This window comes from Crocuta crocuta, unplaced genomic scaffold (assembly GCF_008692635.1).
Source record: "Crocuta crocuta isolate KB4526 unplaced genomic scaffold, BGI_CrCroc_1.0 scaffold51, whole genome shotgun sequence".
NCBI lineage: Eukaryota > Metazoa > Chordata > Mammalia > Carnivora > Hyaenidae > Crocuta > Crocuta crocuta.
Window position 1 is genome coordinate 2,616,402 of NW_027527624.1, and position 26,210 is coordinate 2,642,611.

At 47.2% G+C, this 26,210-nt stretch overlaps 1 protein-coding gene across 1 annotated transcript in view; it reads left to right on the forward strand.

Moving 5' to 3' along the window:
- MYO10 (myosin X) overlaps positions 1–26,210 on the forward strand; it is a 236,355-nt gene that overhangs the window by 97,142 nt on the left and 113,003 nt on the right. Inside the window, exons 3-4 of the mRNA XM_077772062.1 lie at positions 1,917–2,075; positions 20,000–20,187. Of these exons, the coding sequence (XP_077628188.1) occupies positions 1,917–2,075; positions 20,000–20,187 (347 nt within the window). The remainder of the gene's footprint in view (positions 1–1,916; positions 2,076–19,999; positions 20,188–26,210) is intronic.

The window sequence follows — 26,210 nt, forward strand, 5'->3', positions numbered from 1 at the left end:
ATGGAAGGTCAGTGCCTTAGAAGCGCGTCTACACTCTTGAATGTCCCTGTGTGTTGTTTTTCTCTAATTCCTGTTATCTTGGGCACAGCGCACCCCGCCCTACACTCCCTGCGAGGGGCCCAGGCCTGTCCTGCCCTGTGGGTGCTTACGTGGTGGGGGGTCCTCACCGGGAGGTGAGGCCACTGGGGCTGGAGTGTCTCCTGGTGGATGTGTGCGCCCCGGGAGCAGCTGGGGAGAGGGCTAGTCCCGAGAAAGGACGGTCAGCTGTCTGTCCCGGCCTCCGGCACTTTCTCAGGACTGGTTTTGACCAACTCTTGTGGTTCACGTGGCAGAAATGCCATGGCTCAAGTTTTATTTTTTTCTCTAGAAAAATAAAACATGCCCTTTTTCATGGCTTCTGAAAACCATTGGATGGGCACTTTTGCTCTCTGTGGTGTGTTATTCTCTTTTGCAATAACATGCTATTTGTTGCCATGTACGCATCTGGTCGATATTTAAAAATAGAATTCCCCAATCAGGAAGTTCTGCAAATACTTTTCCAGAAAGTCATTTTGCACATGTGCACATGTGAAGGATGTGTACATATGAGGACTGTACGTTTTTCATGTTATTTAGGTCCTTTTTATATATTGATGTCTTTTAAGGATGAGTATTGTAGAAGTATAAAATGAATAGTTATGGAGTAGATACTATAATCAAATGATTTTGTTATGCACATGAGTTTATATGCAAAGCTGACCAAACTTTGATCATCAGATGGAGTTGACTTAATATGGTTAATCCTTTTTTTTTTTTTTTTTTTTTTTTTGGTAAGATTTTATTTTTAAGTAATTTCTACACCCAACGTGGGGCTTGAACTTAAAATCCCAAGATCAAGAATCGCATTCTCTACCAACCGAGCCAGCCAGGTGCCCCAATATGGTTAAATCCTAAATGAAATTAGTGATACAAAAGCATTTCAGAAATACACAGAAATTCAGTAGTCAGTCTTGAAACATCAGAGTTCCTCTCCTGTATATGCTACTGCGTGTATGAGGCACTCATCAATGGTGTTTGGGATTTTAAGGAAGATAGACTACCAAACAGACCAGTTTTATATTAAATCTGAGAAGGGATTTGTTTGCTATATATCCTTTTGGAGAGGAGAGAGAATCCAAGGATATCTCTTGAACATTCTGTGAAGATATGTTCTGCTCTTTGAACAAATACATTAGACTGCATGGTGAATGTAGGAAACACTCAAATTGAAGAGGTTTTAAGATGAAGTTGCGAAGTATACTGTATGATACCATGTGAAACATTATGCAGTGAAGCCAAATTACTTTCTAAAAGGTTGGTTAGCCAGTGTCTTAACTGTTACTGACTTATAGCGATAGGAGAAATATATGCAAAGAAGTGAGCTGTGAATTTATGATTTCTGTGATTTCCAAGGGATAGCTAGTACTTGACCTAATGTCTTTTAGGAATGTAATAGCCATTGTCAAATAATTGCTTCCTTTAAAAATAGATAGGCATGGGGTGCCTGGGTGGCTCAGTTGGTTGAGTGTCCGACTTCGGCTCAGGCATGATCTCACAGTTTGTGGGTTTGAGTCCCGCATCTGACTCTGTGCTGGTAGCTCAGAGCCTGGAGCCTGCTTCGGATTCTGTGTCTCCCTCTCTCTCTCTGACCCTACCCTGCTCACGCTGCCTCCCTCTCTGAGAAAAAATTTTTAAAAAAAATTTTTTTTAATTAAAAAAGTAAATAAATAAAAACAGGTGCACAGAGAAAATGACAACATTGTCTGCAGTATACTTTTTATTGGCTGATTCAGGCTCTTGTTGCCAAAGATGTACTGAGATTGTATTTTAAGGTGGGAGATGTCTGTGGAAACCATTCCTTGCTGACAATTAAATAACTGAATCCATTCTTCTCTCAGGTGTTCACGTACAAGCAGAGCACCATCACACACCAGAAGGTCACCGCGATGCACCCCATGACTGAGGAGGGCGTGGATGACATGGCCACCTTGACGGAGCTCCACGGAGGCTCCATCATGCATAACCTATACCAGCGATACAAGAGAAATCAAATCTACGTAAGTTCCCACCTTCATTCCTTTAACAATCCCTCAAGTTTGAGTGAATGTGACTTTTTGTTTTTAAAGCATATTTTCTGCCTTTTGAGACTCTCTGGTTAATCCAAGTCAGACTGTGTTTTCGGGTGTTTTGCCAAATTAGAAATGCGGTTCGATAAATCATGTTCTCATGTTTCTTGCCTTGATTTTATTAGAGGACGTTGCTTTATGTTGAAAAGGTGATTTGACCTCTTTTTTGAGTGCATTCTGTTTGTAAGTGCCCCGTTTTAGGAAGGGGTCACCAGAATGGTCGTCTTCCTCACTTAGGGGCAGGCGGGAAGATGTGGATTTGTAAGCAGTAGTGCCTTGAGCTGAGCCTTTCTCTGCCTTTCTTGTTTTTTCTCCTTTTATGGATTTTCACATTTTTTTCCTGGCTCTGGCGCTCCTCCAGAGAGATATTTGGATTCAGGGAAAAACCCATCGTTCTTACTTGCAGCGTTGCTATTTTGAATGGAGATCTCTCCATAAACAGGTACATTTCCCTCTCAACTGTTGTGAAATTGTGTCAGTATCTGTATTATAAAAGTAGTATTTGAAAATCATTTCAAAAAGTCATTTCTGTAATACGTACTTTTTGAAATGGAAGTACATGTATTAGTTAACTGTCCACAGGGGCCTGCAGAGTCTATCTTTTTTTATCTGTCTGTTCCCAACTCTTTCTAATAAAGGGGGCACCTGTTGACATGTGGTTGTTTTTTTTCTTTCTCTCTTGTCAAGTTCAAATTTATATACAGGTTTTTCCCTGAAAACCTCAAATTTTAATATTGTAAAAAAGCTCGATCTTTTAGTAATTTTTGTTCTTTAGCAGCTACATTTAATTTTGCCAATACATTTGTGAGTTTGACGAATAACGTCAGCCTTCACGGCCAGCCGAGCAGGTGCTAACGGAACATCCAGGTAGCCCTGCCTGGTACCCATGTTCCTCCAGTTTATTTATTTACCCTCAGACTGGGAGAGGCAGGCTGGGAAATGAGGAAGAATCCGTGATTTGCAGGTTTAATGCTTAATTTTCCCCTGCTTTTTTACGTAGCGGGTGTCGTTTTTGCCAGATTGACCTAATGTTGGCCACTTGTTTTTAAACAGCCCGACCTAGAGAAATGCAGGGGTGTTCTAGACCTCTGACCGGCCGAGCCTGCTTGCACTCAGTCTTTAGATTACAGTGTTTTCCATATGTTCTTCAGGAAGGGCAGCATTCGTATGTGTTTACGTGAATGGCTGCGCGTGAGCCGGCAGACCTCTCTTCTGTCCCCATGTCAACAGCCTCCTCCAGGTGACCAGCCAACTCCCTTCTTCCGGGGAGGGCCCACTGTGTATGTCCGGGTCGCCACCCTGTGCCTTTAGAACTAAGTACTTGACGACACTGACCTGTCATAGCAGTGTCTTTATTCGGTTTGTCGAGGACTTATTTTGTCTTTCTTAAGCTGAGGCCACTGCTGGGCATCTGGCAGCCGAGTAATAAATGTTTATAAAATCAGTACCATACGTGAGAAATAACGTTCTAGTTGATGAGACCATGGGAGGCTAGATTTAAAAGTTGTCTATGGTACCTGTGTCTCATCGGTATTTCAGAACTCAGACTCTTCTGTCTTTAGATGCAAGTGCTTATTCTACGCTTCATAGTCAGGAAGAAGCAAATTGGAAGGGGGGAAAACCAACCAAAGGGGTTTAAAAGGCAGAGTCTTTAAAAAGTTTTCCTCTCCCTCTTTTCATGAAGATGATGTTGGTAAACCTGGTAGCTGAACTGCCCACTAAAGCCTGTGAGTTAGGATATTTAGGATATTGGTTTTATTTCCTACAATGAATATCTTTTCCTCCCCTACCCCCTCCTTTTTTTAAAAAAAAAACCTTATTTATCTTGAGAGAGCTAGAGAGTGTGTGGGAGGGGCAGAGAGAAAGAGGGAGAGAGAGAATCCCAGGCAGGCTCCGCACTGTCAGTGTAGAGCCCGATGTGGGGCTCGAACTCACAAACCATCAAATCGTGACGTGAGCCGAAACCAAGACTCAGACGCTTCACCAGTGGAGCCACTCTGGCGCCCCTTTTTCCTTCCCTTTGAGGCAAAAAAAACACAGGATTTTTGTACATCAATTTGCAGGTCATTTCAGTTAATGCTGCCCTCCTGTGCCTTCCTTTTGAGACTTGGATAACTGTATTCTCATAAAGCAGCCGCCTTGATTTTTCTGATCGCTGAAGCTGTTTGAGGCGGACGCCACCCAAGGCAGGTTCTGCCGCATCAAAATAAAACCACCACTGTCAGAAAAACCACTGCTTCCTGTCTCTTATCGCAGCTCTGAGCTGCGCCTGGCTATAGCTTTAAAAGAAAAAACTGACTTGTACCACCGATAACCGTATTCGTTTTCTATCGCTGGCATAAACAAATCGCCCTAGTTGAAACAGCAGGTGCTGTCCAACGTTCTGTAGGTCAGAAGTCCGGCTGGGGTCTCGCCAGCCTGAAACCCAGCCGTGGGAAGGGCAGTGTTCTTTTCTGGAGCCTCTAGGGGGTGATCTGTCTCCTGCTCTTTCTTTTTTTTTTATTTTTTAAATTAACTTTTTTGACGTTTATTCGTTTTTGAGGGACAGAGAGAGGCAGAGTGTGAGTGGTGAGGGGCAGAGAGAGAGGGGGGACACAGAATCCGAAGCAGCCTCCAGGCTCCGAGCTGTCAGCACAGAGCCCGACGCGGGGCTCGAACCCCGGACAGCAAGATGGCGACCTGAGCTGAAGTCGGACGCTTAACTGACTGAGCCACCCAGGCGCCCCGTGTCCCCTCCTGGTCCTATATGCAGTTCCAGGACGGAGGTCCCCGTTATCCAGCTGGCTGTCAGCGAGGGCTGCTCTTGGCCTCTGCACGCCCCTTCCTTCACCTTCAGAACCAGCACCAGTGGACCGAGTCCCTGTCGTGTGTCTCCTCCCCCCTCCTTTCTTCTCATTTCTCTCTCTGCAGCCAGGACACCTCCTAGTTTTTAAGGGTTTCTGCAGGTAGACAGGGCCGCCTGAGTCCTCTGTCTCGGCGTTTCCAGCCTGAATCCCACAGTCCTGCGCGTGCTGCATAGTCGTGGGTCCTGGGAATTCTGCGTGGGCGTCCGGGGTGGGGGAGGGCACGCTCTTCTGTCTACTGTAGTTGGCTCCTTGGAGTCGTGTTGAGAAGCAACCCCCTGTGGGTCTTCTCCGACACTCGGGATGTGGCATTTTTTTTTTTATTTTATTTTCTTTTTTTTTATGTTTATTTCTGAGAGAGACAGCGTGAGCAAGGGAGGGTCAGAGAGAGAGGGAGACACAGAATCTGAAACAGGCTCCAGGCTCTGAGCTGTCAGCACAGAGCCCGACGCCAGACTCGAACCCACGAACAGTGAGATCATGACCTGGGCCGAAGTCGGACACTTAACCGACTGAGCCACCCAGGCGCCCCAGGATGTGGCATTATTTTTATTTGTTGGCTTTCTCTTCCAAGTGGCAGGGGACACAGTTTGCCAGAGAGCAGACTCCTCTCTAGGGAGGAAGGTCTACTGTCTTCTGTGAAAAAGGACGTAGCTTTATTTCCTCTTTGGGGACCACCTTACGGCCTGAGGACTTTATCAGACCCCAATAAGACATTTTTCCCAGCCGTTCCCATCCTCCGTTAAAATGGGGTAGGTGGGGACGCCCGGGCAGCTCAGTCAGTTAAGCATCCAGCTCTTGATTTCCGCTCAGGTCATGATCTCACAGTTTGTGAGTTCGAGCCCTGCATGGAGCTGTGTGCTGATGGTGCAGAGCCTGCTTGGGATTCTTTCTCTCTCTCTCTCCCCCTCAAAATAAATAAACTTAGGGGGAAAAACAAATAAAATGGGGTAGACAGCTCTAAAGGGAGGAAGCGCTCAGAGCAGACAAATCCCAGATGAGCACACTTTTCTTCACCTGCTCTCTTGGGCTCTACGTTAACAATTTGTGCGTCAGGTGTTTTTGTTTTTAATGTTCATTGATTTTTGAGAGAGAGAGGGAGAGACAGGGGAAGAGAGAGACAGAGCCTGAGCAGGGGAGGGGCAGAGAGAGAGGGAGACACAGAATCCAAAGCAGGCTCCAGGCTCCGAGCTGTCAGCACAGAGCCCGACGCGGGGCTCGAACTCACAAACCGCGAGATCGTGACCTGAGCTGAAGTCAGACGCTCAACCATCTGAGCCATCCAGGCGCCCCTGTGTGTCAGGTTTTTAATTTATGTTCTTTAAAAGGTCAGATGTCGTAATCTGACAGGACTCCTTTAAAATCAGGTGACAAGTGAAAGTTTCTGGAACGTCGTTACCTAGGTACCTTTCCCCATCTTACTAGTCTGTACTACCAGGTCTTTATAAAGCTCCTGCCTGGAGCTGGGAACGTGGCCCTGGGTCCTTCAGCTGAACAGACCTGTCACTGTGTGCGTCTGCATGACCCTGGCCTCACCACTGATCTTTTAGGACCTGACCCCTGGTTAGGGCAGCCCTGCCCTCTGCGTGATTGCCTTGCGCGAGCCCTGCCTTATGCTCTAATGCTGGATTCCTTTCCTGGAACTTCAGGTTTCTGGTGCCTCAGGCGCCACTTCATCTTTTCCGCCCTCTGGCAACTTGGGAGACACCAGCCCTGCTTAACCCTACAGCTCCCAGCCTGGGACCTCATCCCAGACTCTACCTCTTTTCTCTGGGCTTCTGCCACAGAGGCTGTCCCCTGATTGCCTCTCGTCGGGAGAGGGTCTCATGGGGGTCCCACATTCTTCTCTCTTCCTGCCACTCTTGAGACCGGGTAAGGACAAATACCCACGCCTGTAAGTTCCTAAAGACGGAGGGAGAAGGGGCTCAGGGCATGTGTTTACAGGACAAAGAAGAGCTAGGGAGAGGTAACCTGTGGGTGGGTGAGAAAGCCTGAACGGGTCGTGAAAAGACCTATTGGGCCAGAGGAGGTGGCAGTAATGACACTTCAGAGGGAGGGATCAGAGCGGGTTAGAAGGGAAGGCTAGTAGGCACCGTACGTGAAGGGGGAGAGGCGAGAGTGAATTCAGTGTGACGGCCTCACTAAGTTGGGGCAAGTTCCTTTGCTCATGGCATCTGGTGTGGTGGGGAGCAGTGAGCAGTTAGATGGGACCGGCACTGGGGTCGGGACACCCTGAAAGCAGTGACTCTCAGCCAGGAGGTTCTGACCCCGGGGGGCACTCGGCGCCATCTGCAGTGCATCTCTGGCTGCACAGCTAAAGCGGAGGGTGTAACGGTGTCTAGTAGGTGGGGGCCAGGGGTGCCGCTGACGCCCCCCAGCAGAGTGTGATCTGGCCTGGGATGTCCGTCCTACTGAGGTTAAGAAGCCTTGACTGGCTTACGATCCGTCAGCAGCCTTTGGGCCGGTGCTATGGAGACCACACTGTCTTCGCTAAAGGGGTTTGAAGAGAGGGTCTCCCCAAGGGAGTGTGGATGAGCTGATAGGGAAGTGGTGTGATGGGGGCCAGAGAGGCCAGGCTGGCAGACAGAGTGTTGCAGATACGCCGGGACCAAGGGACGGAGGGGCTTTGCCCAGCGCGGAGAGGCTCGGAGCCAGAGAGGAACAGACAGGAGAAGCGTAGGGGGGGAAGGGCGCGTCTTCATGACTCCCCGCCTTGTGAAGCCCCCCACCCCACCCCATGGCCATGGGAGCTTGGCGCTGACGGTCCCGGCAGCCCCTCCAGGAGAGGAGAGTGGGGACAGGATGAGTTGGCTTTGGACGCCTGTCTTCTTGTATCCTCTGGAGCCTGGATCGTTTCAAATTGTTAGGTACCTAGCATCTAAACACAGTGTTGACGGGAGCAGATGAGGTGTCTGTTTTGTGGACCGTAAGCCCTGGGCGTGCCGAGCAGGCTCCGCGGTGTGACATGTTGGTTTTCTGCCAAACGGGAGGGTAGCACAGTGTCCCCATGACAAGGCCGGTGGCGCTCTGGGTCAGCCTTTAAGGAATAGCTCAAAACCACATCACGGAGGGAGCCGCGGGGCTCGTCTGCAATTACGGGCCTGGAGATGGTTCCAGAGGCATCCGGGCTCTGTGCCACCCAGCCCGCTGGTCCGGTCGTCGGTCTTGCCAGACAAACAGTGCAGAGATCAGGATCAAACGAGTCCATTTGGAGACGTTGGGGCTGTGCCTCAAGATGAATGCTTATGTAGGCACAAAAGATTCCTTGCAGCTAATGTATTTTTAGGGGTTTCAAATATATCCCCCTTTGCTTAGGTGGCATTCCAGACCGACTCTGTACATGTGGTCTGATGATGAGCCTAAATTAGCAAGGAAACCGGTCTTCTTTGTGTCCAGCCCAGCGTGTTCACATCAGTAGCTGGCAAGGGACGTGTGGACTGTGGCCAGCAGGTGGATGGCCTTCACCTATGGGGCAGCCCTGGGTCCCTCTCTGCACCGCTGGGAATGGGCACGGGACGGAGTTGCAAACCTAAGTCTGCACTTCATTTCCTTGAGTTGGGTTTTCCCAAAGTAGCCTTTTTTTTTTTTTTAAANAGCCAGTGTCAAAGTCACAGAGTGACTGTGCCTCTCACCGATACAGGGGTCACCTAAACACTGATGGTTAGTCCCGCCTCCTCCCAGGAACAGCTGAACGCAGTGTGGTCTGTCAGGGGCCTTTTTCCACATGAAATCGAGACTGGCGTTGCCAAAAGATGATTGTAACCATCTGTCTTGACTGTATGTATTTTTAAACTTTACCAAACATTTATCCTCTGGAGTGACCACTTCCGTATCAGCCCATGATGGCGGTAATTAGGAACGTCGGTTGGGTGACTTTTTTTCTTCCTTGCCTGCCTCTCTTTCAAAGGTCAGATTCCTTTGAACAAGGAGGGACTTTTAGTCAGAAGTTTACCCAAATTAAATGGAAGCGTTGCTTCTGAATTTAAGCGTTTGACTTCAGTAACCACTTGACTTATCTGTTGTAATCTGGTTTTCAACAAACTTGAACACTTAACAGGTTTTTTTTAATTGTTTAAAAATGTTTTAAAGGGTTTAATTGGATAATGGCAGCAGGCAGTTGTGTGTGTATGGTTTTTTTGGTTTTTTTTTTTAATGGAGAAGGTAGTGGACTTCGAGCACTGCAACAGAGGTAAAACATGAATTTATTTGTGGTCACATCACGTGACCCCAATATATCTATACAAATGTAAGCCCACTTGTGTGCCAGGCTGGGTGCTGAGCTCCAAGGATGCAAGACTACTGTAGTTCACAGTAATTGCTTCTTGAAAGATAGGATAAATGGAAGATGCTGCCTCTCGAAGACCTCACAGTTCACTGGTGAACAGACACAAGCAAACCATCGACCGCTGCTCAGGGTGCAGGGAGTGTGATAAAAGTACTTTGGAATATGAAGACTGGGCACCCAAAGGAGAAAAGAAGGAAATGGTCAGAAAATGACTCTCAGGAGAGGAGCTAGGGGTGCTGGTTCTGAAGTATTTAGAGGGGAATTTGGCCAAGAGATGGAGTGGCTCATTTCTAGCAGATCACCACATGCAAAGACATGAACAAGTGTGATGCATCTGTCCAGCTGCAGGAAATTCAAGATGCTGAGATCACTGTTGCGTGCAGCTCTCTGGCAAGGTGGTTGAGAGCAGATGAGGAAGGGCTCGGTGTGTACGTGAATGAGTTTGAATAGATTTGTGAAGGCCATGTGGGACAACTTTAAACAGGAGAGCTTGCGAACTCACTCTGCCTGCAGGGTGATGGGTGAGTGCGAAAGGTATCCAGTCTAAGAAGAAAATTGACCGGCACACTAGATGGGAAATGATGGGGCTCCAAACCAGTCCTGAGAGAGTTTGAGTATGAAGCATACTGAGAGGAAGAATGTGAGTGTTTGATAGGTTGGGGACGCAAGTAGAGTGAATTTCTGTAGGATGACTCCTGGATTTCTGGATTAACCATTGGGTTGACCGTGGTGCATTGGTCAAGATGTCACCGAGAAGAAATGGGTGTTTTGGGGAGCTCAGTCTCGTCCATGTGAGTTGGAGCTAAAGGTCACCCAAGTGAAGATGTCCAGTGAGCCATCGAGTATATGGATCTATAATGTAAAACAGAAGCTGCATTCAAGACAAAGATTTAGGAAGTAAGTTATTGGCATATTTAGCTGTGATGACCAAAAGGGAAGGAAAGAGGAGAATGGTGGATGGGAAGTAAGTCTGGCTGACGATTCCCACTTCTTCACGAGTTGTCCCTTTAGCAAAGTGAAGCAGGGCACCGCCTCGCCAATTTCCCTAGTGAATTTCAGATGCCTGGTTCCCCATCCAGCTGCATTCAGGATCCCAGCCGTGGTTTTTTGTCTTCATTAACAAACCCAATAAATACCTCTGATTTATATAGCGCTCTCACATAGCAGTTATAGGGGGTAAACAGAGGCTGTGTGGTTAGGACTGATGGGAATCTTAAGCCCGGAGGGGTTAAGCAGTGTTCCTTGGGAGAGTGCCGTGGGCTAAGGACTGCTGGGTTCTGATGACCAAACCTTGTTGCATAGACTGTAGACTATTGTTCCCGTGTTTGAATGGTGCCTTCTTAATGGTAGCGTAGCTCCCTCTGTATCTCAAAGCAGGGTGCATCTGAGGCCCCCGGGGTCACTTTTCATTCTCTTCGTTACACCCGGTCCTTTGGGTGGGGGCGGGGCTGAGATGCCATGGAGGACACCCTGATGCCTGTTGAAAAGCCTCAGTTGGTGGACTTTGAATTGAAGGCATGCAGCGAGTTTCTTCCAGCATTTTTCAGCAATACGTGCCACAGCTGTTCCAGATTATTAAAACGGGCAAGGAAATGTATTCTTTGGTGAGTTATGTGGAAATTTTCTGACTAGAAAAACTTGTTATGTGCTTCAAAATAGAATGTTCTATTTCTGAAAAGCTGTGAAGATGACCAAGCTATTTATTCTTGGGGAATTTGGAATCCAGTATGAGGAGACCCGGCCGTACCTGGTCCCGCCTCGTGTTTGAGAGCTTCATGTATCCAGAGTCTGAAACTGCATGGGGTTGTCATAGCAGTTTCTGGAGCAGTAATAATACCTTTTTATAGAGTGATAAATGCTACAACATGTAACAAATGTGTCTCACAGCTTTTAGAATTTCTTGCCACATGGGATCTTTGTTTTCCTTGGCACTTAATTTACAGCTAGGTTCTTCTTTGACCCCCTTCACTTGCCGGTCGCCATTTTTACTAATATTAATGAATCTCTTATCCCTACAGCCTTTTGTTCTAGTGATGAAGCTACCCATGCAGAGTGGTATGCCTAAGGAAGTGGGGGAAGATAAGATGTCTTGGGCCATAATTATTCTTGCTGATAGACCTCTAAGATTCCACCTGACTTGTCCTTCTCTGAATAAGCTATTAGGAACTATTGCCATTGTTCTCATGCTGCTTTGTGTTCAAGCATTGTTCAAGCATGCCACTTCGCACCAGTGTGGGCATGAACAGTGAAAACTCACTAAGTAGCTGAGGCCCTCTCCCCTCTCCCAACTTCTGTAACTGCTTTGAGAATAATTCATCAGGACTCAGGCTGTTCTCTCACCTTTTGGGAGCGGCTCAGACTCTCTTCTCAAATATCCCAGTGGGTGACCCCAAATATCGTGGGATTTGGTGAAGAAGGGTTTTCTAAGCAGGAGGCTTGTCCTGTTCAGAAATTCATGTGTCAAGCACGGAGCTTGGATTGGACATGCAGGCCGATGTTGGGAAATCATTGAGGAATGAGGCATTTGTGACAGCTAAGCAAGTGAGGCCAGGGCGGGGACGGAAGGGAAGGAAGGAGGTAGAGTCTAGGTTTCATGGGAAGTGGAGCATGTGAGACATGGAGGCATTGGTCACCGGTGATGAGCTGGACCGAGTCTGGGATAATTCCCGTCCGGACGTGGGTGAGTGGTGATGTGGGCCACCACAGACCCACAGTGTGGCACACCAGGAACTGGGTTCCTGTCCTCGCTCTCACCCGTTGGCTCTGTGACTGTAGGGGCAGCACTTACCATCCCCTCATCTGTCAGAGGAGACAGAACAGTGGCCTCTGGCCTGCCCACGTGTCAAGGTCATGTTGGAGCAAAGGAGAGCTGTGAAGGTGTGTCTCTGTGGGTAGGATTGTCCTCTGTGCCCCACAGTTATGAAATGTCAGATAAAGTTGGGCCGGGAATATGTAGGCTTAATTGTCATTTAAAATCTGGTGACATGCCTTTCAAGAAATGACTTAGGCCATTAGTGAGAAGGTGAAATAGTAAAACATGTGCATTCGTGTTTTAAGAGCCTGATGAACCCCTAGTACTAAATGGAGATACTTATTACTAGGGAGGCTGTTTTAACTCTAAATGAAGCAAGATTTCCTGTAATCTTAAAAAATGTTTAAAAAAATTGAGTTCTGGAGGAGAAGAAGGGGGGAAATGGTGGGGGAAAGGGAGAGAGGCAAACCATGAGAGACTCTTGAATGCTGACAAAAACTGAGGACTGATGGATGTGGGAGGGAGGGGAGGATGGGCATGGAGGAGGGCACTTGTGGGGATGAGCACTGGGTGTTATGTGGAAACTAATTTGATAATAAACTATTTGTAAAAAAATAAAAAATAAAAAATAAAAAAATAAAAAAATTCTCTGTCCATACCAACCAGACATATTTTACATATTCTTTACTTTTTTTTTTTAGAGAAATTAAAAAAAAAAAACGCATAGAGGCAAGGAAGCAAAAGAGTTCAGATGGAGTTGTTTGTTTGTTTGTTTGTTTTAAATAGGCTCCATGCCCATTGTGGAGCCTAGTGTAGGTCTTGAAGTCAAGACCCTGAGATCAAGATCTGAGCTCAGATCAAGGGTCCGATGCTTAACTGACTGCCCTGTTAGATCATTGAGTTTTGGCTCAAATTCATTCTGGCTCTTTGCTACCCATGTTGCTATGTGGGAATCCATTTGTTGAATGTACTGTCAGCCACAGCCTGTGTATTTATTATTTGAACTCTAATGTGATTATTTCACCCCAGAAAACCTGCATGCCTTTCATTCTCTCCCTTACTAAACGGTCTGTAATTTGTCACCAGAATATTTTCCTCAGATTGAGTTAAAATTTGAAGGTGTATATGCTTCTTATTACCCTTAATTCTGTGCTTGTTTTCAGATCTCTCCTTGATACTTTAAAAAAGAGATTAATGTATTCTATCAGTACCAAAATTCTCATATCTTTTTAATTTTTGAAATGTTTAGTTGTCATCAGATATACATAAACTTTATCATCCACACTATCTGAAAGCGTATAGGTCAGCAGTGTTTCATACGTTCACAGTGTGTTCAGTCTCTTAGAACCCTTACATCTTCCGGAACCGAGCCTGTATCCCCGTTAACTCTCGCGTTCCCCACTCACATCAGCCCATGGCAGCTACCTCTCTACTTTCTGTTTCTATGAATTTGACTACTCTAGGCCCCTCATTTCAGTGGAGTCGTATAATATTTGTCCTTTGGTGACTGATTTATTTCACTTAGCAGAATTTTTGTCTGTGTTGCATGTGTTAGAAATTTCCTTCCTTTTTAAGGCTGTATAATACTCTGCTGTGTATGTCTCCCACATTTTGCTTATCCATTCATCCGTTGGTGGCTGTTTGGGTTGCTGACCCCTTGTAGCTACTGGGTGATGTTTTTTATACGCTCTGTAGAACGTAAAGTTTGAAAAACCATTCTTCCCTCAGTAGGAGTATAGCAAAGAGAACAAGAAAGTGCTTGGAGAACATGGATTTAAAGGAAACCTGGAACAGATTCAAGACCTATTATAAATGCGTGTAGCTTAGCTCTCTTTGCTTGGAGTATTTAATATGGTCTAAACTGTAGGGATTTTCTTTTTTCTTTCTTTCTTTTTTTTTTAGATTATGTATTTTATATGCTGGAAGCCTTGACCGCAAAGTGGAAGGACCCAGCAAGAGCGTGTTCTTACAGCCGTGTTGGAATATGGCCATATGCCAATAGATGCTTGATCTTTTTAAATCTGATGCAGCTATTTTATCCTTAAGTGATCTCTCTACACCCATCAAGAAGGGTCCTGAACGTTGCAGGGACAGAGGAATTCAACGCTTCATCTGGTTTAAAGATACAGAAGTGCTCATGGGGTGTGAGCATTGTCACGTAGTTAAGGACAAACCACTGCCAAGGTGCTTCTCACTTACTTGAGGGGTGAAAGCTTTAAGCAGTTGAAATGCAGGTCATTTTGAACGTGTGTCTCATTTCATGCATCATGTGGTGTGTGCAGTGCAAAGTAAGCTAAGAGCCTGGCTTGGGAGCTTTGTCACCTGTACAGCAAAGCGAGCTTTTATCTGCAGACTCTTCTAGCACCTTCAGCCACTCCTCCAGTGGAGGACCCGAGGAATAGCAGTTTCAGGAGACGCCTTTCAGCCTGTCACTCCACAAAGGATTTGAGGCCACCCTCAAATGGTGCTACCTGGGGCACACGGCATGGGTGAGATGCTGCTGTCGGAAGAGTAGTCGGGAGCTCAGCATCTGGGGCGGTAGTGGAGGTAAGACTGTGTGTCTGCCTCATTCGGGGCAGGCATCGTTTCCATTGGCTGGCGACTGAAGGCCAGAAATCCTTAAAAGAGTAAACGAGGTCTGCTGACCTGGGTTTGAGAACACAAAGGCGTGTGCTGTAGACTTCCAGAGTATTCCATCAAAATGGGAAAAATCAGGCTTTCTTGCATAAAGTGATGGAAGTCTGTTTTTAGTAATATTTATGTGGAACTTCTAATTTCTCAAGAAGGGGCCACATTTTCTTTTTCTTTTTTTATAAAGTTTATTCATTTTGAGAGAGCCAGCATGCAGTGGGCGAGGTGGGGAGGGGAGAGAGAGAGAGAGAAAGAGAGAATCCCAAGGAGGCTCTGCACTGCCAGCACAGAGCCTGATGCTGGGCTCAAACCCACAAACCAGGAGATCATGACCCGAGCTGAAACCAAGAGTTGGACACTTAACCAGCCGGGCCACCCAGGTACCCGGGGACCACATTTTCTTGACGACAGTTCACTAGATTGAAAGAGAGGGATGTGTTTTCAACATCTTTTTGTGAAAGTCAGACATGAAGGTCAGTATTGTTTCAGGAAAAGCATACAATGACCAGAACCATGACGGTTGTTAGATATGAATAACATCTTCTTACAATGAAACCAACTTTGGATTTTTGTCTTTCACCTCAAATTATATGCCTTTTGAGGCTCTTTGTGACTGGGTTCTGTTTCTTGGCATGCACAGTTTTCTTCCCTCCTGATGTCAGGATGGCAACTCAGCAATGGGAGTGATCTGTGGATGCTTTAGAATGATTCTTCTGAGCCAGAGATACTAGCGGGCCTTCAGCTTAGGGCAGGCCAGCTCCAACCGAGTGGCAGAGAGTGTGCTCAATGGGGAGGGGATCATGATGCATTAGTGGGTCCGCCATGTGTGATCGCCAGTGGAGGATTTCCTGTTCTGCAGACTGCTTTTATGTTGAACAAGTGCTTGTTCTGAGTGTCTGGCTTCCCTTCCCCTCCAGAACCACTGCAGATTGGGGGGTTGGAGTGGGGGGGAGGGCATGTGCATGATGCCCATTGCTGCCATAGCCACTGACCACGTTGTTCTGAGGCACTTTACAAAGTGCAATGTGATTTTCTTAAAACTAAGAGTAAGATCGTTTTGAATATTCCAACTTCATCTTTGCTAACAAGCTTTTAATGCCCTCAGATTCCCTGTTCCCACACAAAAACCATGTCATCCACGCTTCCAGAAGGAGTGAGCTCTTAAGTGATGGTGTGTGATCATTGGGGTGGCCCAGCCAGGAGGGGATAGCTTGTCTATGAGATTTTGCCCAAGAGAATCGCTTTCAAAGTAAACCTTTTGTAAAAAGGTTATGATACTCTTAATGAGTAAATCAGTACTTTTTTTTTTAAGAAAGGCTCATATAGGGGTACCTGGGTGGCTCAGTCAGTTGAGCCTCTGACTCTTGATTTCGGCTCAGGTCATGATCTCACAGTTCATGATCAGGCTCTGTGCTGACAGTGCGGAGCCTGCTTGAGATTCTCTTTCTCCCCCTTCTCTGTGACCCCACCCTGCTGGAGTGTGCTCGCTCTCTCTCAAAATAAATAAACTTAAAAAAAAAGACTCCTCTTAAAACTTTATAACAATCATTCAAACATAAGCAAGGTATACAGAATTTTCAAGACATGGGCTGGGCATGTCATTTTTAAATTTGTTTTTTTGTTTTTGTTTTTGTTTTTAAGTAGGCTCCACGCCCACCATGGGGCTTGAACTCACAATCCTGGGTTCAGCAGTCACATGCTGTACCGACTGAGCCAGTCAGGCACCCCAGGGCATATTATTTTTTAAAAAGTGTGTTGTTAATGGGTTAGTGTCTTAATTTAAAACTCAGCTTGATATTTTACTTGTAACTTACAGAGAGGATTGCAGTGTGCCTACTAAGCTGTTTTAAGAGGGAAGGCATTCGTGTCTTGATTTCTGCCAGTGTAGGAAAAAAGCAAAATTTTCACGGAAAAATGAACAGTTTTGAGATTTCCAGAAGCAAAATAATCAGGGCACCTGGCTGGCTCAGTTGGAAGAGCATGTGTTTCTTGATCTTAGAGTCATGAGTTTGAGCCTCACACTGGGTGTAGAAATCCCTTAAGAATAAATAAACATTACAAAATATCCTTAAAAAAATAATCATACAGCTACCAAAAGGTAGAAACAGCTCTGACATTATAGACAACGTAGTGGAAGGAGTGAGACAGCCAGAGCCTCCACACCGTCCCTCTGCTGGCTTCCTCTCTGCCAACACTTGACGTAAAGGAAGCCCCCAGTGCCTGTGGTCAGAGCATTGATGGACGGCATAGAGCATCCACCGGAGAACCAGGTGCTTCTCTCTTGTCCTTCAGAAGCAGGAGGCTTGGGGCGCTTGGGTGGCTCACTCAGTTGACCGTCTGACTCTTGATTTTGGCTCAGGTCATGATCTCACAGTTTGTGAGTTCGAGCCCTGAGTTGGGCTCTGTGCTGACAGTGCAGAGCATGTTTGGGATTTTCCCTCTCTCTCTCTCTCTTCACCCCCTGCTTGCACGCTTGCATTGAAAACAACAACAAAAAAAAGTAGGAGCCTTTCCCTCCTGAGAGGAGAAAGCACTTCCGTCTATCTGCATGGCCAAACTTCCCCACAGTGCTTTGGCAGGGGAAGATGGGCTCTCTAGAGAGTTGAGGTTTCCAAAGACCTGAATATGTACCCATTAATGTACTACACCCTTTTCTTTTTTCAATTGAGGTGAAATTATCATAACCGAAAACTAACCACTTTAAAGCATACAGTTCAGGGGTGTTTAGTACATTCACAGTCTTGTACAGCCAGTGTCCCTGTCCAGTTCTAAACGATTTTCATCACCCTAAATGGAAGCCCTATGCCCACTAAGCAGTCACACCCTATTTCCGCCTCCTCCCTCTGCCCATAATCACTACCACCAATCTGTCTTTATGGATTTACCTTTTCTGGATGCGTGAACTTTTATGTCTGACTTCTTTAACTTAGCGTAATATTTGCCATGTTCTCCATTGTAACGTGTATCGGTCCCTTATTCCTTTGTGTGGCTGGGTAATAGTCCATTGTATGGAGACCCCAAATCTTGTTTACCTTCCCATCTCGTCATTGGTACTTGGTTAGTGTGAATAATGCTATTATTTGTCGGAGAGCCTATTTTTAATTCTTTTGGTTATGTATCTAGGAGTTGGTCATACAGTAATAACTCTTTGATGTTTTAAACCTTTTTCGTTCAAAGTATTTCCAAAACGTATTGGAAACCCCCTTACATTTGAAAACAGTTACACGGAGCCTAGGATACTTTGCTGAATGTTCCTGGCCGTCGCTCTGAGTATAGCCGATTACTAATGGCTGCAGTGCTGCGGTGTGGTATAGACGCTCTCAGGAGGTTTGGACACTCTGTCTAGCATTGCTTGCTTTTCCTTTCCTGTGTGGCCTTGCCATGTCCTGCCCAGGAGTATAAGAAGTCGGTGCAGATTGGTTTGCTTAGGTTCCAGTCTCCCCTCTACTACTTACGGCCGCATCGGTGAACGTGTCGTTGAATCGCTATGCCTCAGTCTTCTCGTTTGAAAAATAGGGGCAGTATTGCTGTGGAGTTCCTTAGGCTTTCGGAAGTGTTACGGGGTCAGGCCCCCTGTGATGGTCAGCTCCAGAGGTCAGAGCAGAGTATCGCTGAGTGGGCGACTTAAACAGACACTGATCTTCTCAGTTCTGGAGGTCCAAGGTCAAGGTATTGGCTGGGTTGGCTTCTCCTGAGGGCTCCTTCCTCGGCTTGCAGACAGCTGCCTTCTGTGTCCTCACATGGTTTTTATCTGTGCACACGCGTCTGGTATTTCTTTGAGCATCTGCCTTTCCCCCGAAAGGACACCATGCAGGTTGGATAGAGCCTGTCCTCACAGCTTTGTTTCAATGTAATCATCTCTTTAGAGGCTTTAGCTGCAAATACGGTCCCCTTCCCTGGTATTGGGGGTTAAGGCTTCAACGGGAATTTTGGAGGGTCCCAGGCGGCCCCCGACTCCCCACGAAGCACTTGGCACAGAGCCCGAGCATTGTAAGCGGTTGTGGTGGTCACGGGGGTCTGCTTCTCCCCCTCTATCTGCTGCTTCAGTTGTGTCTGCACCTGGACACCTGATAACCGGACTCCGTTAGCATTTCTTGCAGAAGCACAGCGGACAGTTTTGTGCACGTGATGGAGGCAGCAGGTTACACTTTAGTAACTGTAGCCTGGCTTTGCTGCTCTGAGAGTTTGATTAATTTCTGGCTTGGCTTTCGTTCTAGAAGGGTAAGATTGTCCAGCATCTAAGTTCCAGATCACTTATTCACCACCAGTATTTTCAAAATGGTCTTGGTTTATAAAGGTGATGGTTAGGGGTTTCCAGGTGGCTCAGTCAGTTAAGTGACCGACTCTTGATTTTGGCCCAGGGCATGGTCTCACGGTTCATGTGATCGAGCCCCGTCTTCGGCTCCATGCTGACAATGCAGAGCCTGCTTAGGATTCTTTCTCTCCCTCTCTCTCTGTACCCCCAACTCATGCATGCATGTTCTCTCTCTCTAAATAAACAAATGTTTTAAGACATTATGATTTAATATACATGACACACATTTTTGACTTTAAAAAAATTTTTAATGTTTATTTGTTTTGGAGAGAGAGACAGAGTATGAGTGGAGGAGAAGCAGAGAGAGAGGGAGACACAGAATGAGAAGCAGGCTCCAGGCTCTGAGCTGTCAGCACGGAGCCCATTGTGGGGCTTGAACCCATGAACTGCGAGATCGTGGCCTGAGTCGAAGTCAGAGGCTTAACCAACTGAGCCACCCGGGCGCCCCCGTTTTGACTGGTTTTAAGTGTATAATTCAGTGCATGAAATGCATTTGCAGTGCTGTGTGACTGTAACCACTGTCTATCTCTAGAATCTTCTTACTATCGCAAACAGAAACTCTGTACCCGTTACACAGTAACCTTCCATTCGCCTTTTCCCCAGCCCCGCGGCTCTCTCTGGTCCTTTAATGCTGCTGTTTCCTGATAGCCACCCGACCAGGAAGAGGCTGGGAAGTACACAGCCCTTTGTCCCTGGGACAGGATGAGCAGGAATTGGGGCGTCCGGTTTACCTTTCACTGCGAGTCCTCTTTGAAATGTCTCCCTTTGTCTGCACAGAATGACCAGATGTTATCTCAGAAACATCTAGAAAGAACGTATGCAGTGGGGAGCCCTGTCCTTCCCCTTCATGCACATTCAGGTGGATTCTGGTGAAGCTCAGGACAGGTGGCTTTGGGGAGTTGTGACAAAGTGTGGGCCAGCGCAGAGCCGCATCCAGACTCTTCTGTCTCTGTCCCCACACGCACCCTCTGCCCCCCAGTGCCCCGTATAACCTGGCGTCCTCTGTCTCCCCGTCCCATGTGCTTGCAGACCTACATCGGCTCCATAATTGCCTCCGTGAACCCCTACAAGAGCATCGCGGGCCTGTACGAGCATGCCACCATGGAGCGCTACAGCAGGTGCCACTTGGGGGAGCTGCCCCCCCACGTCTTCGCCGTCGCCAACGAGTGCTACCGCTGCCTGTGGAAGCGTCACGACAACCAGTGTGTCCTCATCAGGTAACCCGTCGACTGTGTGGCTGGCGGAGGGCCGGAGGGGGGCCCCTCGGAGAGCTGGTGTCTCCGCCGGCTAGCGCGGCCCCCACACCACAAACCCTGCTTCGGGTGTTCACGAGAAGGGTGTTACCTGAGCGCCTGAATTTCTCCAGGGGACTTTTCTATTTTGAGTGGCTTCATCACTACAGCCTTCAAAAGACCCAAGCTCACTTAGAAAAAAGCAGGATGAACCTCAGTTGTGGGCTCTTGGCCTCAGAAGAATCACTCTGTTTTTCTTTTCTTTCTTTTTCCTTTTTTTTTTTTTTTTTTTACTTGCCTTAATTATCTTTGGTCTGTTCCATTGTGGCACGGGCCTTTTGTACATTTAAGAAAACGTGTAATTCTTTCAAATTTAGAAAGTTATAGAGGGGCACTTGGGTGGCTCAGTTGGTTTAGGGTCCGACTTTGGCTCAGGTCATGATCTCACAGTTCGTGAGTTCGAGCCCCACGTTGGGCTCTGTGCTGACAGCTCAGAGCGTGGAGGCTGCTTCAGATTCTGTGTCTCCCTCTCTCTCTCTCTCTCTCTGCCCCTCCCCTGCTCTCTCTCTCTCTCAAAAATTAAAGAAAAAAAATTAAAGTTGTAGGTATTCTAGAGTGACAGTGTATATTTGAGCAAGAGATCTTTGTTCTCTGATTTGATAAGCTTACATAGAATTCCCCAAATTTAAGAATTTTATGATTTTTGAATTGGGTGCTGCTGAGCGTACCTTTGAATTAGCTATGGAAAAGAGACCTGCTGGGTATGCTGAGGGAATGATAGAAGGCCAGGTTTATTTCACTTTTTCTGGCAAAGCAATAGGGTCTTGACGTCTCTGTTTCAGCCAAGTTGTTCTCATGTATTAAACTACCAGGAGACTCACTATCACACCCAGTCACTAAGAACCATCTCAAAAAGCCATAGAGTATATTTCCTTAAAAATATTTCTTGGGGCACCTGGGTGGCTCAGTCGGCTAAGTGTCCAACTTCGGCTCAGATCATGATCTCACGGTTCGTGAGTTCGAGCCCCGTGTCAGGCTCTGTGCTGACAGCTCAGAGCCTGGAGCCTGCAGCCTGCTTCAGATTCTGTGCCTTTCTCTCTCTGACCCTCCCCTGCTCGTGCGCGCTCTCTCTCTCTCTCTCAAAAATAAATAGGAAAAATATTTCTTAATTGTCATTAACTAATTCAGCCAGTTGGATCTTTCTCTTCTTTATAACCCCCGGGCTGATAGTCACAGCACGTGCCGAGCCTCCCTGCGAGTGAGCTTTCCTTGGGGCCCCGGACCCCTGCATTCTTTCCTGCTTCCTGGCCTGCGTTCCTCGAGCGCCGCCGTCACTGAGAACCTGTAGTTACCAAACGGCTGGTGTGAAAGATTGTGCCTTCTGTTTTCGGTGACTTTCTAGTCCCAACCTGTGGCTAAATCGTTCTCTTATTTCAAAGGGGAAGGACGAGGCTGTTTGGATTTAGATGCGATGGTAAATAAGACCCCTCCTTTCCCCCTCCGGCTTTCTGAGTCCGTGGAAGTAGGTGGGACAGACGGAGAGCCATATGTTGGCTTTAGACTTGTAGCCAGCGGGTGGCTGACACCGCAGCCCCACCTGATCCGGATACAGGCAGGTAAGCGGTGGCCGCGCTCACTGCGGGAGGCTAATCCCTGCCCAGCCCTCCCCCTGCTCACCAGTCAGGGGCTCTGTCCTGCCCCTGTAGGGAGGGCGGCGGAGGGGCGGGGCAGGCAGAGAAGTCCCCTCGTTGAGACCTCAGAGAGGGGGACCCGAAGGCCCCCAGCCGAGGGAGACCCGCCGTCCCACGTGGTATGTGTTTGGAGATGAACGCGCTCGCGGGGTTTGAAGGGTTTCTGTGCCAGGAACTTTTCAGACATCGGCTCCTTGAAACCGTCCAACAGCCTTTTACTGTCTGTGGCCCGTTCTGTAAGCCATGATGGTGCCACTGGAGAAAACCAGTGGAGAAACCGCTGGAGGGATTATATTCTTCCTGCTGACAGGTTTTGCCCGTTATTCTTGTGCACAGGTCCTGGCCTCCGTAACAGGTCAGAGTTTACATCCCCAGATTAGCGGGACGGTGCCTTCCTCTTCCTCATTCGACCTCACTCTCTGCCTCTCGTAGGGGAGGGAAGCTTCTGGACAGATATGCTCTCTTTTCTTTATCACTTTTATGGTGCTCGTGTCCTGGGCGGTGGAAATAACTTGGATGGAGGGGCCGTCCATTTAGTTAGTGAAGTAAATATGAATCATTTTGAGTTGCAGCTAATCACAATAGCGCTATGTAATCTACTTTTTTTAAAGGGAGGGGGGCTTTCAAGGGTCCCATTGCAGATAAAGGAACTTGCCTTCTGACTGCAAGCACGCTGTTTGAAGACTCTTCCGATGATTTCACTAAGGTTCAGAAGTTAGAATTTAAGATCCCCATTTCAGCCTGCAGAATACAATTTAGTAAGGTGAACAGAAAGAAAGAAAACTTCATCTATTTGAAGAAGATCGAATTGTTTTCCACACTTAGGTAGCTAAATGTTTGCCATTGACAATTGCCTGTGTTTCCTCACTTTCATTGGAAAAAAATGAGAGGATCACTTTTCTGTCATTTGCTAGACAGAGCTGCTTAGGAAGAAAGTGAAAAATCAAATGAGGTCAGTGTGCGTGTGCGTGTGTGTGTGTAATAAAATGGAAGGGGGTTAGTAGCATTTTCATGCCAAAGACTGTGGTATTTAAAATAAGGTGGGAGGTAGAGGGCAAGTGGATCCCGGATAGAAAGCTCCCATTGTATAATGCTGATGTGAACAGAGTAACTGTATTTATCTAAATTAACTCAGGAAATGGAGTCTTTAAGAAGAGTTCTCATTAAAATGTGTCTTGTTTAATCTCTCTCGTTTTCTTTTTTTAAGCGGGGGTTGGGGCTTTGGGAATTTACAGAAAATTGAGTATAAAAATAAAAATTGCAGGTCCCTGGAGTCCTGTGTAGATTTCCTCAGGCATGGTCTGCCCCCTGGTGGCTACAATGTGTTTTGCTACTTTGAAAACACTTTCTCGTGCAAATACCTTAAAACCAGAAAGTAGGCCTATTTGGAATTAAGACTTCAGAGATCGATTATTCCCTCATTTCACGGGCCTGGGTCACTGGGCCCAGGTCCCCAGCTGTTTGGTGGACATGCTGAGTCTCTAGGGTTCTAGCCCAAGCATCTTATGTTGGTCTCACTTACAAGGTTATTACCTCTCCTGAGCTCTGGTTTTGCCTTTTTGTGCACATTTAAGCAAATGCTTATGCTATTGTAGCTTTTAAAATATGAATATATGTTTAAAAGTTGAGAATTTTTTTTTCACCTAACTGCCAAGATCGACGTTTGCTTTTGTTTGATCTGGTACATTCTACATCAACCTCAGTTTCTCACACACTGATTGGGCAGGGTTTACTTTATTATGGTCTGTCAGTATACATGACCTTTGGAGGTATGTAGTGTAAGTAAGGCTTGTGCCAGATTCATCTAGGAAATTCGCTGTCCGGTATCTGGTAGAGGGCCAGCACTCAACAGCTGTCAGGGCAAGTAGGGGTGTACCAAGTGGGTGGGTTTAGGACCTTTGCTTCCTTTGCATGCTCTGGTTTTCCAAAACTGGAGCAATTTCTTCTTTTCTGTCCTAGAATGATAATTAAGTGTTCCATCTTTTTCTATTTCTAGTGACATATTTAGAAATTTTGGGATTGGAAGAGTGAACAAAACTTGTGTCCTGAATTAGGCACCAACCTGGGGCGCCTGGGTGGCTCAGTCGATTAAGTGTCCAGCTTCAGCTCAGGTCATGATCTCATGGTCCATGAGTTTGAGCCCTACATCAGGCTCTGTGCTGACAGCTCAGAACATGGAGCCTGCTTTGGATCTGTGTCTCCCTCTCTCTCTGACCCTCCCCTACTCATGCTCACTCTCACTCTCTCAAAAAATAATTTTTTTAAAAAGGCACCCTGAATTAGGCATGAGGCATGCATTGTGCTCATGTAATATGCAGGTTACCGTGCTAGACTTTGGGGGTTATAAGAAAAAAGAATAAGATCTGATCATTGCTTTCAGGAACTTCTCTGATGGGAAGAACTGATTGATAGATGTAATTGCAATATAGCCTCCCAAATGCTATAATAGGAATATGTATGTTGGTAGACCATGGAATTCAGGAAGGAAGGAAAGAATTCAGGCAGTACTTCACAGAGAAAGGGGTGTATGATTATGAGCCAAAGATTGGGTAGGAATATGGCCGGCACAAAGGAGAGGAGTAACACAGAAGCATTTGTAGGAACCTAGATATTTGCAAAAACAAGGGTACATAGGAAATAGAAGGTAGCCTATAAGTCTGTGGGGTTTGCTAAGAGGTATGAGCGGTGGGGTTGGAAAGGCAAAGAAAGGGAACTGAAAGGTACGTGTGTATGTAACCCTCAGACAAGCCCAAGAGGCACTTTCCGAGGCTCCGTGCTATTGAGTGACTTTCCAGAGACCTCAGCCGAGAGCAGGAGACCCAGGATTGAGCTCCAGTCTCCCTGTGTCATTTCTGAACAGAATCCTGCTTCCTGGTGCAGGGCACACGTTCTGAGCTTTGTCCTGCTTGCCGAGACCTGTGTGCTGAAACCTATGCGGGCTGAGACTTGCCTGAGTCTTCTGGAAAGCAAGGGAGTGACTGACATAGATCTTGAGAGAGTCGTGTGAATTAAGAATTTGGTTCACACGGGATTGAGAACGTCCGTCGACTGTCAGCAAGCTCTTCTATAAAGAGCCAGGGAGTATGTACTTCAAGCTTTGTGAGCGAGTCCGTCTTGTTACAAACTGCTCAACTCTGTCCTTAGAGTACAGAAACACCCGTAAACAGTAAGCAGGTGAAAATCTGGGCTGTGTTCAATAAAACTTTATTCATAAAAACAGGCAGCAGAGCTGATCTGGGGCCATAGTTTGTGGGCACCAGTGCGGGTGTCTGGGAGACTAGCCTGTGTGGGTGGATAAAGGGCTTTGTTCACCTCGAGAGGCCCTTTCCTTCCTGTGTGTTCTGATTCCCTCCTGTCTGCTTTCTTGGGGACTTTGCTGTGTCTTTGAGCCTCCCTGCCCCCAATTCTCAGATTTCTCTGGTTCTGCTGGATCATTGGCATTTCTAGTATGTTCCATCCTTTAAATTTTCTTTTTTAAGGTTTTTAGTTATTTCCAGGAGAGAGAGAGACAGCGTGAGCAGGGGAGGGTCAGAGAGAGAGGGAGTCACAGACTGAAACAGCCTCCAGGCTCTGAGCTGGCTGTCAGCACAGAGCCCGACGCGGGGCTCGAACCCACGAACCGCGAGATCACGACCTAAGCGAAAGTCGGACGCTTAACCGACTAAGCCACCCAGGCGCCCCTGTGTTCCATCCTTTAAAACCCTAGATGCACCTTCAGTTCCATATTGCCCTCACAGCACACACCTCCCCGGCTCCCTCCGTGGTGCGCCGTCACCGTGGGTCTCTTCCTGGTTCTCTGGGTGCTCCCCAGTCATCCTCCACAGGCTGCCCTTCCGCCCAAGTGTTCCCTGTCTGGGTCTGCAGGACTCCCTGGGCTCGGACGCCCCCGGCCGTCTCTCCTCTGACTTCCAGATGTGTGTCCAGTGCCCCTGAGGGGTCCTGTCACAGGGGTGAGACCTGTGTGTGTCCTACATCCGTCCCAAGCTTCTCCAGAAGCGTGTTCCTCCTCTCCTGTTCCCGTGCTCGGCAAGTGGACCCCGTCCTACGGGTCACAGGCCTGACACCAAGAAGTCCTTCTGGGAACTAGAAGTTCTCCTCCTCCACAGGCCGCCTCCCCCTCCCCCATTAAGGTAAAACTGTGCACAGTAAAGCACCCCGATCTCGCGGAGCCAGCTCACTGGGTTTTGACAGCTGCCCGCGTTTGTGCTGCAGCGCTCAGCTCATCCCGCTGGCAAGGCGCCCCCACCCCCGGCTCTCAGGGGCTATTCCCTGCACATCGCTGTCAACAGCCCCCTGACCAGGGCTGTCAGGGCCATC